Source organism: Rhinoraja longicauda, chromosome 10 (genome assembly GCF_053455715.1).
Source record: "Rhinoraja longicauda isolate Sanriku21f chromosome 10, sRhiLon1.1, whole genome shotgun sequence".
NCBI lineage: Eukaryota > Metazoa > Chordata > Chondrichthyes > Rajiformes > Arhynchobatidae > Rhinoraja > Rhinoraja longicauda.
The window spans coordinates 23,836,414-23,849,333 of record NC_135962.1 but is presented as its reverse complement, the minus strand read 5'-3'; the positions used below and the strand labels follow the sequence as shown (position 1 = coordinate 23,849,333).

The 12,920-nt window shown below is 39.8% G+C and overlaps 1 protein-coding gene across 3 annotated transcripts in view; it reads right to left on the bottom strand.

Annotated features, from left to right (window-relative positions):
* Window positions 1–12,920, bottom strand: part of aqr (aquarius intron-binding spliceosomal factor) — a 53,435-nt gene that overhangs the window by 14,607 nt on the left and 25,908 nt on the right. For all 3 annotated transcript variants that reach the window (XM_078406401.1, XM_078406402.1, XM_078406403.1), the window contains exons 20-27: window positions 12,400–12,569; window positions 10,165–10,406; window positions 9,779–9,922; window positions 8,355–8,424; window positions 8,130–8,240; window positions 6,011–6,120; window positions 4,038–4,173; window positions 1,762–1,971 (exon numbers count right to left, since the gene is read on the bottom strand). In XM_078406401.1, coding sequence (XP_078262527.1) covers window positions 1,762–1,971; window positions 4,038–4,173; window positions 6,011–6,120; window positions 8,130–8,240; window positions 8,355–8,424; window positions 9,779–9,922; window positions 10,165–10,406; window positions 12,400–12,569 — 1,193 coding nt within the window. The remainder of the gene's footprint in view (window positions 1–1,761; window positions 1,972–4,037; window positions 4,174–6,010; window positions 6,121–8,129; window positions 8,241–8,354; window positions 8,425–9,778; window positions 9,923–10,164; window positions 10,407–12,399; window positions 12,570–12,920) is intronic.

The following is a 12,920-nucleotide window of genomic DNA, read 5'->3' as shown; positions in this document are numbered from 1 at the left end:
ACAGTGAATATTAGGACATGGGTGTCAGAACTTTTTTTGTATTTCTCAGTGAACAATAAATTGCTTTTCCCAGGATTTCACCTGACATCACATTTGCACCAGTTTAGTTTAGATTTAGGCATATATCAGGGGGAGGGATGGAGTCGGTGGTTAAGGAATGCAGTTTGTGAAGGGAATCAAAGCACCTCATATTTTGCGTGGGCAGCTTACAGCCCAGAGACATGAAATTGATTTATCTAATTTCAACTAAACCTCTCTCTCTGCATTTCCTCTCTCTCTCCCCGCCTCTCCCTCACGCAAGTTGTCCTGCCTGTTCCACTGTTCGCATCCATATATCCGTTCGCTTTTAATTTCTTCCACAGCCAACAATGAACTATCGTGGGCTCCACCTTTCCTTGGTCATCAGTGCCGGCTCTGATTTGTACTAAAGCTTTTCATACCTCTAGTTTCCATCTCCCCTGACTCTCAGTCTGAAGAAGGGTTTTGACCCGAAATGTCATCTATTCCTTTTCTCCAGAGATGCTGCTTGACCCGTTGAGTTATTCTCGCATTTTGCGTCTATCTTCGTTGTAAACCAGCATTTGCAGTTCCAGAGGTGTTATAAATCTCAGCAGATATGGGCCTAAAGGTGAGCTTAGTCATCCATTTAGAGCGAATCAAGTCATGATCACAGGTCGCAGATCTCATGGACAGTTTTCCCAAGGCGACCACGAGGGGAAAAAGGAAAAACAAAAGCAAACACTGGACAGCTTGGGTGTAAGAATGGAACTATTTAAGTTTACAGTTTGTGTGGTGAGTTGGGGAATGAAAGAATAGAAGCATGGAAATTAATGAGATTATTCTGGTGTCAATGACAAAAAATGTTCATGAATTTCTTGCCTTTATTGCAGAGGCTGAGTGAAGGATTTAAAGCAGTGATTTCAGTAAAGTTGAAAAGAGGTGGCTGATTTTACTTTTTGGGAATTCTGCAAAGCATAGCCTGTTTATGTTTAAAAACAAGGAAGTGCAGATGCTGGTTCACAAAAAGGGACACAACGTACTGGAGTAACTCAGCCGGTCAGGCAGCATCCCTGGAGAACATGAATAGGTGATGTTTAGGGTCTGGACTCCTCTTCAGAGTAATTGTTCCAACGCAAATTGTCGCCTCTTCAGGTTCTCCAGCGATGCTGCCTGAACCTTTGAGTTACCCGAGCACTTTATGATGGTTTGCATTGCTTGGCCAAAATACTAATGTGTCTCCCTAGCATTTGTTGGTTGTAGAGCTATTGAACAACTGAAATTTCAAAATGTCCCCTGAATTATTTGTTCAAAGTAAAACCAAAGTAAAAGCATCAAAGAGCAATGCTGGGTACTTCTCCTCTTCACTCTTGTTCACCATTGCCAATGGCACTTCTTTGCTGTAATTTTCATATTTTAATCCATTCAAGATTTCCAACAATTTGCAATTATTTAAATAAGCCAAGGCACAGCGAATTAAGAAAATTAATAATTGGAACATGGTTGTAAATTCATGCACTAAAATGACTGTCGGCAAATAAAAATATTCAACATCAACGCATCGTAAAAAACAAATCTGACATTTAACAGAGATGTAATTTCAGAATGCATGATTGTTTTGTACATTAATTAAAGCTGATTTTTAGTTTAGCAACTAAAACGAATTATTATGTCCATTCATTATGCGACCAGAGAAAATCTAGGCAGCACATTTAGCTACTGAAAATTACAAGAGTTATTGCTATTCTTAAATGTGTGGCCTACCTCCAACTGTGTAAATATTTTATTAATGTGCCTGAAACACCCTTCAGCTATTTCCATATCTTCTTCGTATGATTGACCTTTAAAAATAGGCTGGGGAGCATTTGCGAAGCATTTATGGAATGGGAAATGCTCAGACACTGTTGTAACATCTCCAGACTTTCCACTTTTGGCCTTTACTTTACTGAGATATTCTTCCCAACGTGACATCACCTGAATATAAACAAAGGAAACAGATATCATATAGTTATACAGCATGCAAACAGCAGAACCTGCCCATGCCAACCAAAATGTCCCACCTACACTAGTCCCACATGCCCGCATTAGACCTAGAAATCTCTAAACCTTTCCTATCTGTCCAAATGTCTTATACAGTGCCCTCCATAATCTTTGGGACAAAGACCCGTCATTTATTTATTTGCCTCTGTACTCCACAACTTGAGATTTGCAATAGAGAAAAAAAAAAATCACATGTGGTTAAAGTGCACATTGTCAGATTTTAATAAAGGCCATTTTTACACATTTTGGTTTCACCATGTAGTAAATACAGCAGTGTTTATACATAGTCTCCCCATTTCAGGGCACCATAATGTTTGGGACACAGCAATGTCAGTATGAAAGTAGTCATGTTTAGTATTTTGTTGCATATCCTTTGCATCATTAAGAAGAAAGAGAGCACTTGTGAACTTACTAATCGCAAAGGGACTAGCAGGTCAAGGAAGACCTCCACAGCTGATGACAGAAGAATTCTCTATAATAAAGAAAAATCCCCAAACACCTGTCCGACAGATCAGAAACACTCTTCAGGAGTGGATTTGTCAATGACCACTGTCCGCATTAGACTTCATGAACAGAAATACAGAGGCTACACTGCAAGATGCAAACCCCTGGTTAGCCGGAAAAATAGGACGGCCAGGTTACACAGGTCAAGAAGTACTTAAAAGAGCAACCACAATTCTGGAAAAAGGTCCTGTGGACAGATGAGACGATTAACTTATATCAGAGTGATGGCAAGAGCAAAGTATAGAGGAGAAAAGGAAGTGCACAAGATCCAAGGTATACCACCTCATCTGTGAAACACGGTGGTGGGGGTGTTATGACCTGGGCATACAAGGCTGCTGAAGATACTAGCTTACTTATCTTCATTGATGATACACCTGCTGATGGTAGTAGCATAATGAATTCTGAAGTGTATAGACACATCCTATCTGCTCAAGTTCGAACAAATGCCTCAAAACTCATTGGACGGCAGTTCATTCTACAGCAAGACAATGATCCCAAACATAGTGCTAAAGCAACAAAGGACTTTTTCAAAGCTAAAAAATGGTCATTTCTTGAGTGGCCAAGTCAATCACCCGAACTGAACCCAATTGAGCATGCCTTTTATATGCTGAACAGAAAACTGAATCCCCCACAAGAAGCATAAGCTAAAGATGGCTGCAATACAGGCCTGGCAGAGCATCACCAGAGAAAACACCCAGCAACTGGTGATGTCCATGAATCGCAGACTTCAAGCAGTCATTGCATGCAAAGGATATGCAACAAAATACTAAACATGACTACTTTCATTACATGACATTGCTGTGTCCCAAACATTATGGTGCCCTGAAATGGGGGGGAACTATGTATAAACACTGCTGTAATTTCTACATGGTGAAACCAAAATGCATAAAAATGATCTTTATTAAAATCTGACAATGTGCACTTTAACCACATGTGATTTTTTCTATTACAAATTGTGGAGTACAGAGGCAAATAAATAAATGATGGGTCTTTGTCCCAAACATCATGAAGGGCACTGTAATTGTAGTTGTAGTACCCACCTCATCTAACTTCTCTGGCAGCTCGTTCCATATACCCACAACCCTCTGTGTGGAAAAGGTTGTCCCTCAGATTCCTATTAAATCTTTCCCCTCTCAGCCTAAACCTATGCCCCCTGCATCTTGATTCTCTGGGTAAAATACCATGCAACAACCTTCCACCATCATCCTCTGCTTCCTTCTACCAAGCCAATTCTCTATCCAGTCAGGTAGCTCTCCATGGATTCTATATGGTCAAACCTTCCAGAGCATTCTACCATGCAGAACCTTATCAAATTCTGATGTACTGATATTCATGGCCAAAACAATCATTGAGAATAAGCCTGTGCCATGTGTTCCATATTGTTGGTATTAAAATTAATCTCTTAATTAAAATTGTAGCCCGGCTAGGCAGTACGCTGAGATCTGGATTAAGGACTGGACGACAAGGTCTTTCTTTAAGGTACAGAAATACCTTACCTGATACAGGTAAAAATGTCCAGCTGTTTCACAGGTGTACGAGACATCACCAGGAACTCCCAGACTCTCTTGTAATCGCCCGACTTCACGCAACAACTCGAGTCTCCGAGCCAGCACATAATTTACCCGACCGTATCTGTTATTAATAAGCAAGACTGTAGCAACTGGGCATGTAGTCCACACACAATTAAAACTACACCTCTGGATTATAATCAAGTACAAATACAACATCGTTTATGTACCATTACGATTCAAGATCAAATGGTGAATCAGGTAAACATTATCACAAGTATTAATCTGTGAATTTAAAAACTAAAGTAGGAAATATAAAATCTCAAGTTCCAAAAAGTGAGAATACAGAAAAATCAGAGCTATTATCATGCAAAATAATACCGAAGGGACAGCTGTATGCTCTACTTTACAAAGGGGTGGCTCATCCCTACTTCATCTGACTGCGCCATAAAAACTGAGGGTGTCTCAATTTACTGGTTGCACCATATGACGTTCTCGAGCAAGGTTAGGGACAGACGGGTCTGTTTCCTAACCAGCCCCTCTTGGTCCTTGGACATGGTGGCCCCAGAGAGTTCCTGTTCCCCAGACCTGGAAGATTCAATAGTGAAGTGCTGTCTCTAGTACCTACTGCGGGGATTTATTCCGACTATCCTGACAGCAGTGTAATTCCACCCCATGTAGATGTGAAGCTTGCACTGGATGAACCAATGACCTTGAAAATAAGTGCCCCGAGACCCTGGTTTTCATAGCCAGGGACTTCAACCAGGCCAACCACAATAGTGTTACTGAAGTACCATCAACACGCCTCCTTTTCCCTCCAGTGGCCCAAATGCTCAACGGCTGAGAGAAATTAGTACACCACCGTTGTCACAGACACATTGGTAAGTGTGCAGGGGACTGTGGACCAAAGAAGCCACTTTGAGTATTCCTTAACCAGAGAAGATGGTTCAACTGTGAGACCCACTCCAGAGAAGATGGTTCAACTGTAAGACCCACTCCCCTGTGAAGACGAAGTTGGGTAATCCCAACCTGTGCACAAAATCTATGTACAACCTTTGCAAAGCCATCAAGGACGACGACAATTCCAGACCAAGCTAGAGTCCCTGACTAACCACAAAGACACTTGATTGCAATAAAGTGATACAAAATGAAGCAGGGCAGTATCACAGACAACTCATTCCACCTTGGCCTTTCTGACAGTGAACCTGTGGACTTGCATGTAAAAGCATTCACTGGCATCTTTAACTTCTCCCCAACCCATTCTGAGGTCCCCAACTGCCTTTAGAAAATATCATCCCAGTCCTAAAGAAAAATAAGGTCACAACTTCTCCCTCAATGTCAGCAAAACCAAGGAACTGGCCATCATCTCCAAAAAGCAGGATGGAGTAGAATCCCATTTGTATCAGCGGTTGTGAAATGGAGATGGTTCCAAAATCTGCACGTCTTTGGAATGTGGGAGGAAACCGGAGCACCCGGTGAAACCCACTCAACCACAGGGAGAACATACACACTCCACAGACAGCACCCACAGTCAGGATCGAACACGTCAGAGCGTTAAGGGAGAGGGCAGGAACGGGGTATGATTGTGAATGATCAGCCATGATCACATTGAAGGCTCGAAGGGCTGAATGGCCTATTCCTTCACCTATTGTCTATAACACGGGGCTCTGATGCTGTAAGGCAGCAACTCTACCACTGCACCATTGTGCCTCCCCTCAATTCTTAACTCTGCTAGATAAGAATATAATTTCACATTTTTGCAAAGTAACTTTATGGGCTATGTCCTAAAGCTTAATATTGATTTTAAGAAGGTGTTATTGCTTGGCTTTGCAGGTGTAAACATTGATGTAGTGTTCCAGATCCTTCAAATTGAACTTAGTACTTAAAACACATATCAACTTTTGTAAAACAGTTGGTTTCACCATTTATCCAATTAAACTCCATTCTTCCCCCTTTCTCACCTGCTAAAATCCTTCTCTGTCTCTAGTGCCTCTTCACCGTGACCCAGACGAAGAAGGTGCCGTTCATCAATGTCCAGTGCCATGATCTTCTCAAACAGCTGGTTCAAAGCCTGCAGATTGACAGCAACAGATGACAAGAGTTTTTTAGAAGTGAGAATAACTTTCAAAAAGACTTAAAACAGCTGCTGCAATGTATGAAAAGGAACCTATTTCTGTAACACTCCCATGCGTTGAGAGATATCAGTCTGGCTCAAGAATGGTGTCAATTCTGAATTGTGTATTTTTAGTTATTTGGATAATATGTCAATTTGTTTGCAGTGATTCACTTCCAGCACAAACTGTGAAAACTGTCCACATTGTAGGAAGGAAAGATAATTTTTTATTCACACACCACTTTTCACAGCAGTGCTTTTTAGCCAATGAATGTCCCTACAAGCATGGGCACTATTGAAATATAGGAGACATAAAGCTAATCCCATGGAAGCGAGTTTCCATAAACAGAGCTGGAATGCAGGAAACCCAATTTTATTTTTTTTAAACCCATTAATTTGTGAATAGGGATGGATTGTCAAAAGCTGAAGCATTATTAAAAGGAAAAGTAAATTTTGATATCTTTCAAAAGGATATAGGGTGAGCACAACAAATTTTACTTCAATTCAGGTTAATAACAGCAGGCATATTTTCTACTTTGTAATTGGTTTTACAAAACAGAAATGCATATCTATGTATAATAGATCTGCATAATATAAATTATATAAATGAAACAAACCAATATGATCTATTTTTTCCATTTACCAGTATACTGCAAGCATTGAAAAACGAAAAAAACCAACACACAGTACTTAATATTGTTATGACTACTTGCAATCTATTTTTGAACCCAGTTCAGACCCAAGGACAAGCTTTTTCACTGTTTGCCCTCGAGGTCATGCAGAAATGGAACCTTAATTTGCTTCGTTTGGAATATTTTCAATTGACAAACCTTCAAAGTCAAAAACCGTAAGCTGGATAGCATTTTGAATAAAATAAGAATGGTACTTAGTTAGCTTGAAAACTATTCAGAAATTGTAAGGCATGATTTTTCAGTGGACTAAAGTAAACTTGTTGTCAAAGATAGACACAAAGTGCTGGGGTAACTCAGCGGGTCAGCCTGTATCTCTGGAGAAAAAGGATGGAGACGTTTCAGGTCAGGACCCCTGCTCAGGGTTCCGACCCAAAATGTCACCCATCCTTTGTCCCCAGAGATGCTGCCAGACCTGCTGAGTTACTCAAGCACTTCATGTCTATCTTCGGTGGAGAACCAGCATCTTCAGTTCCTATCTACACATTAAACATTGTCATGTTCATGACCAAAGATACAAGGTGCTGATAATGAATCGTCAAGATGGGTAAGAAAATATAATATATATTCAAGCACAATCCACCACCATATCTTACCAAAAAATAAAACATGCTCTCATTTAAATAAATCAAAACTAGTAACATGGTTTAAATGGTTGATAAGTCAGAAGTGAAATGTTCTCTTTCTTAAGAACGACTCACCTTCTCTGGGGAATTCATACAACCACTAAACAATATATACTAATTCTATTAGGCCTGCACTACACATAATTCATTACATTTTCATAAGCTTGACAGCCTGTGTCAAGCGCAGTGACCCAGCTGTAGCGGTGCTACCTCATAGCGCCGGAGATCCGGGTTCAATCCAGGCATCGGATGCTGCCTATGTGGAGTTTGCATGTTCTCACTGTACCGCATTGGGTTTTCTCCGGGTGCTTCGACTTCCACCCACGTATCAGAGGTTATGGGGAGAATACAGGAGAATGGGGTTGAGCGGGAAGAATAGATCAGCCATAATTGAATGGTGGAGCAGTCCTGATGGGCTGAATGGCCTAACTCTGCTCCTGTAATTTATGAACGTGCGGGTTTGCGGGTTAATTGGCATATGTAAATTGCCCGTAGTGTGTCGGATGGGAAAGTTGAATAACATAAAAGTAGTGTATGGGTGATCGATGGTCGGATTGGGCTCGGTGGACTGAAGGGCCTATTTCCACGCTGTATCTCCACAAAAAAATTATGATCGGAACAAATACATAAATCATAATTATTGTGAAAGTACCTGGTTGGAATGGGTGACAATGAGAGTCCTTTGCTCTGGAAAGTTATGGTACAGGTTAGATATTATCTGCACGGCCACATCAGTTTTTCCTGTACCTGGTGGGCCTACCACCTGAAAGAAAGAAAGATAGAAATAAAGAAAAGGAGCCACAATGGCACCAATAATTTGGCCCACTAAAACAAGTTAAAATGAGAGATATTTGCATAAGTAAAAGCAAAATGATACCATTGTAAGGCCTGGTTGCATGCCAGCTCGAATTGCCTCTATCTGTGTGGGTGTAAATTGAATTGTATTTCTGCAATTAAAAAACAAGTTTGAATGTAGATGGAAATACAAGTATGAGCAACAGACACAAACATTTAATTTGATTCACTGGCTTGCTCGCCCTGTGTCGAGGGGTCACAGCACCCTTGACTCCAATATCTCCATTTCTGGACCACCCACTTCCCTTCTGAAAACATAGTCTTGTCTGCCTCCCACAGCCCTTCCTTGGCTATCATGTTTCTTAGTTAATGCGAATGCTATCACTGTTGCTAACAAAACCTATTTTTAAACCCAACTGTCCAAAATGCTTCCTTCCACCCCCTGATAGTTTAGACTTTTTTTAATGCAATTGAGTGCTGATAAGGTGAATTCCACTTGTCCAAAGTAGAAGCTGACCTTAAGCAGGGATGTGACCCTGTTCCCAGAGGGTTGGCCTGGTATTCACTTGTTTTCTAGCATCTGACTCTCTTTAACCAGTTTATTTATTAAAGATATATTACTTTCCACAATTTGATTGCAGCTGACAAAGAAACAGTTACAAAATATTTTTTAAAAAATTAAAGAAAGCATTCGGCAGGGAAAGGTAGTTAATCAAATACATTAACTTCAATGGTTGAAAGAAATTTGAAAGTAATGATACTTACATTTAAAACAACATGACAGATGAGACTACTGGAAACTGAAAAAGCAATTATTTTCAAAATCTTATATAATGTATAAAATCATGAGGGGAATAGATAGGGTGAATGCACAGTTTATTTTACTTAGAGCCATGGGACATAGGTTTAAATTGAGAGGGGAAAGATTTAGTAGGAACTTGAGGGATAACTTTTTCTCCCCCCACACAGAGGGTGGTGGGCACATGAAACGAGCTACCAGAGGAGATAGTCGAGGCAGGTAAAATAACACCATTTAAGACATTTGGACAGGTACATGGATAAGAAAGATTAGAGAAATATGGGACAAATGAGGGCAGGTGGGACTGGCATGGATGGGGCATCTTAATTGGCATGGGCCGAAAGGCCTGTTTCCATGCTGCATGATTCTTTGAAATAATCAGACTTTTTCACCACTGATGCCAATTTCTGATTCATTATAATAAAGGAGAAGTTTAGAAAAAAATGATTTCACATTTAATGTTGTTACCATTTGTAATCTTTTATTTGGAGGGCAGAAAGAGATAGATCTAGCATCTGCAACAACACTTTAAATCAAACTGAAAAGCAGGCACTGGGAAGTAGCTTCCATTTTTGAAAATGGATATGAAAATTAATGAACCAGTCCAGTAGTAAATACACATGATTAGGAATCAAAGGAGCTCAATTGAGCCCACACATAAATGAATTAGCTACATGAAGTTAAAATGGAAATTACATGGCCTTCACCTCTTGGGCTGATTGTAGGGGTAAGGTCCTCTATTTGGAATCACATGAGGTTCAACAGTCAGTGTCTGACTGTCTTCTGCCTCCTCACCATCACTTCCTCCTTTCCGTTTTTTCCCTTTGCAGCACTGTACTGAGAACGTGATCCTGGGGTTCAGAAGAGAAAAGTGCTCATATTTCTCCTGACAAGATTATACCAACTTTTTCACTGACAGGATAATTATGACTTTAGGTTGTATAATTCGTGCAAAATGATAGGGCAAGACTGCACAAAAACATTCACAATTAGAGAAAATTCAGAAAATATTAACATTTACATTTGTGGAACAACTTTATACATATGCAAACGTTGCTCATTTCAAAATAAATATGTCAAACTGCATTATCACCTGAAGGGAGGTTTCTGCAAAGTGGAGCTTTCAACAGTAGGTTTAATCGTATAGCCAGGAAAACTAGCTTTCAGGTGATCAATTGAGAGGAAGGTGTCATTAAAGTCCAGTGTGGCAATCTGATTTGGCATTTTAGAATAATGAGCACTTCCTGGATCTCCATATCCAAGGATAATATCATGAAGCCAGTCAGGAACGACACACTCTGTGTTCATTAGGTTCCGGATAGTCTCCAACACTGCCTGGAAGTGAAATGAAGTTTTACGAAGTCATTCCAAATGAAAGGTACCACAGTGAAATGAAACAAAAGAGAATATTTGCTGAAGAGTGAGTCCTAGCCATTAACTTAGCACGGAACAAAATAGTTGGACCAGTTAATAAGTTTTCCACGTGTTTGATTTATGCGTTTTTGAAATAACGCGCTTGTTCCTTTAATAAGCTTCCTTTAGTAGCTTGATTAGTCGCGTTATGTTTGGAATAATGCGCTCAAATTTACTCCTTGACACCGTACTTGTGTATATGTTTAATTTACACGTTTTTGAATTACGTGCTGTTTGTCAAGCACGTAACCCCTGCGTAAAAAGCAAGGTGCCTGTATACTGAGACATTTATAACATTGGGGGATAATGAAATAATTCATATCGTTACTTAATAAGGAACAATCAGTTTTATTTAAATGTATAAGTTTTGGAGGCTTATTATTTGCAGAGGAGGGAAAGATAAGTAGTATCATAGACTATGATACTAGTGAAGATGATTATCATGAATTACAGCAGTATATCAATCAGCTGGGCAAGTGGGCTGAGGAACGGCTAATGGAGTTTAATTGAGATAAGTGTAAGGTGTTGCATTGTGGAAAGTCAAACCAGGGCAGGAATTTCACAGTGAACTGTCAGGCCCTAGGGGTATTATGGAGCAAAGGGATCTCGGAGTGCAAGTACATCGTGCCCTGAAAGTGGCAGGGAAGGTAAATATGGTGGTAAACATGGCATCTGGCACATCGGTCTTCATCAGTCAAGGAACTAAGTATAGAAGTTGGGACATTGTATTACAGTTGTACAAGATGTTGATGAGGTCACAACTAGACTATTATGTCCAGTTTTGATCACCCTGCTATAGAAAGATTCCATTAAGCTGTAAAGAGTGCATGGACGATTTATGAGGATGTTATCAGAACTTGAGGGCCTGAACTGTCGGGAGAGGTTGAACAAGCTAGGACTTTATTCCATGGAGAGCAGGGGCTAAGGGGTGATCTAATAGGGGTGTATGAAATCTTGAGGGGAATAGATAGGGTGAATGCAGTCTTTTTCCCCAAAGTAAGGGAATCAAGAACTTGAGGGTGTAAGCTTTTGGTGAGAAGGGAAAGATTTAATAAGAACCTGAGGGGGAACTTTTTCCACACAGAGGATGGTGGGTATATGGAAAGAGCTGCCAGAGAAAATAGTTAAGGTGGATACAGTAACTTCTGCATGTCTCCCAGTTCTTGGGTGCAAGCATAGCAGTCCCATTTAAATAAATGGGAGACACTCATAGAGGAGTGAAAAGAAAAGATAAGTGGAGTTTAAAAAAATGTTTTACTTTCAATTGTTTCTAGTGTGCAAGCTTTAACAATACAGTACACCCTTGTTATTACAGACCTCTTTATACCGGATTTTGTTTATACCAGACTGTCTCTTTAAGAACACTTGCTGTTAGTTACACCGTGGGGGCCATTGAAATTAAGAGCATGAGAATTGACAAGGATCGCACGGATGGACATGTAACTGTTAAACAATGTAACAGCCTTTTGTATTTTTAGCTTGCAAACATATATTTGTAGCTGTTAAAAATAACTTTGTACTTGCAAACAACTCTTCGTTTCACGGAGTGATTGCCAGGTGGTTAGAGCGAATCCCTTACTCGGTTATAGCAGACAATTGGCAATAATGGCCACCACTCCCCAACTATGGTCTGTTATAATGAGGGGTTACTGTACTGCTATTGCTGAGCAGGTCCTAAGTGTTATTAATGTTCATAATATATTCAACTCCCTCATAACAGCAATAGTTTTAACAGGCTTTGGGTGGCTTCTGACCAAAGGAAATAATGAATTGTAATGCTCTGAATTACACTTCTAGTAATATTCTTCCTTCTAAAAAAGTACATTTAAAAAATCTTCTTTCATATACCCTTGAGAAAAGAACTTCCATCACAATATACAGAATACAATTTTTCTACAGCTTTAATTAAACTCACCTTAAAATTATTTTCTTTAGGTTTTCTTCTCATGATTATGTTGAAGGTCTCGTAGACATCATCTGCCCCATTTTGAATTGAGAAGCTCATATCCTGCTGATATTGGTTGGGATCTAGCCATACTCTATATGTTCGTGAATCTCCCTTCAGCTTTGGTTTAGGTTCAGGACCTGTGACAAGTAATAATAACGTAAGTTAATAATAATGCAACATAAACATATACTTGAAGCAGTAAAAATGCATATGACCACTCAACTGGATAACGACCATTTCAACATCAATTTTCACATCCTCAGCACAATTTCACATGCTGCACAATTAATATTGTCCTTTCCCAGTTTAGCTACTGTGCTTTTATTTTTAAGATGTGTATGTCTGCCACTTTAGTATAAGTGGCATCTACTATAGTAGATACTTAGTATAGTAGAAACAATGATCTTCAGATGCTGGTTTATACCAAGGATAGACATAAAGTGCTGGAGTAACTCAGCTGGTCAAGCAGCATTTCTGGAGAAAAAGAA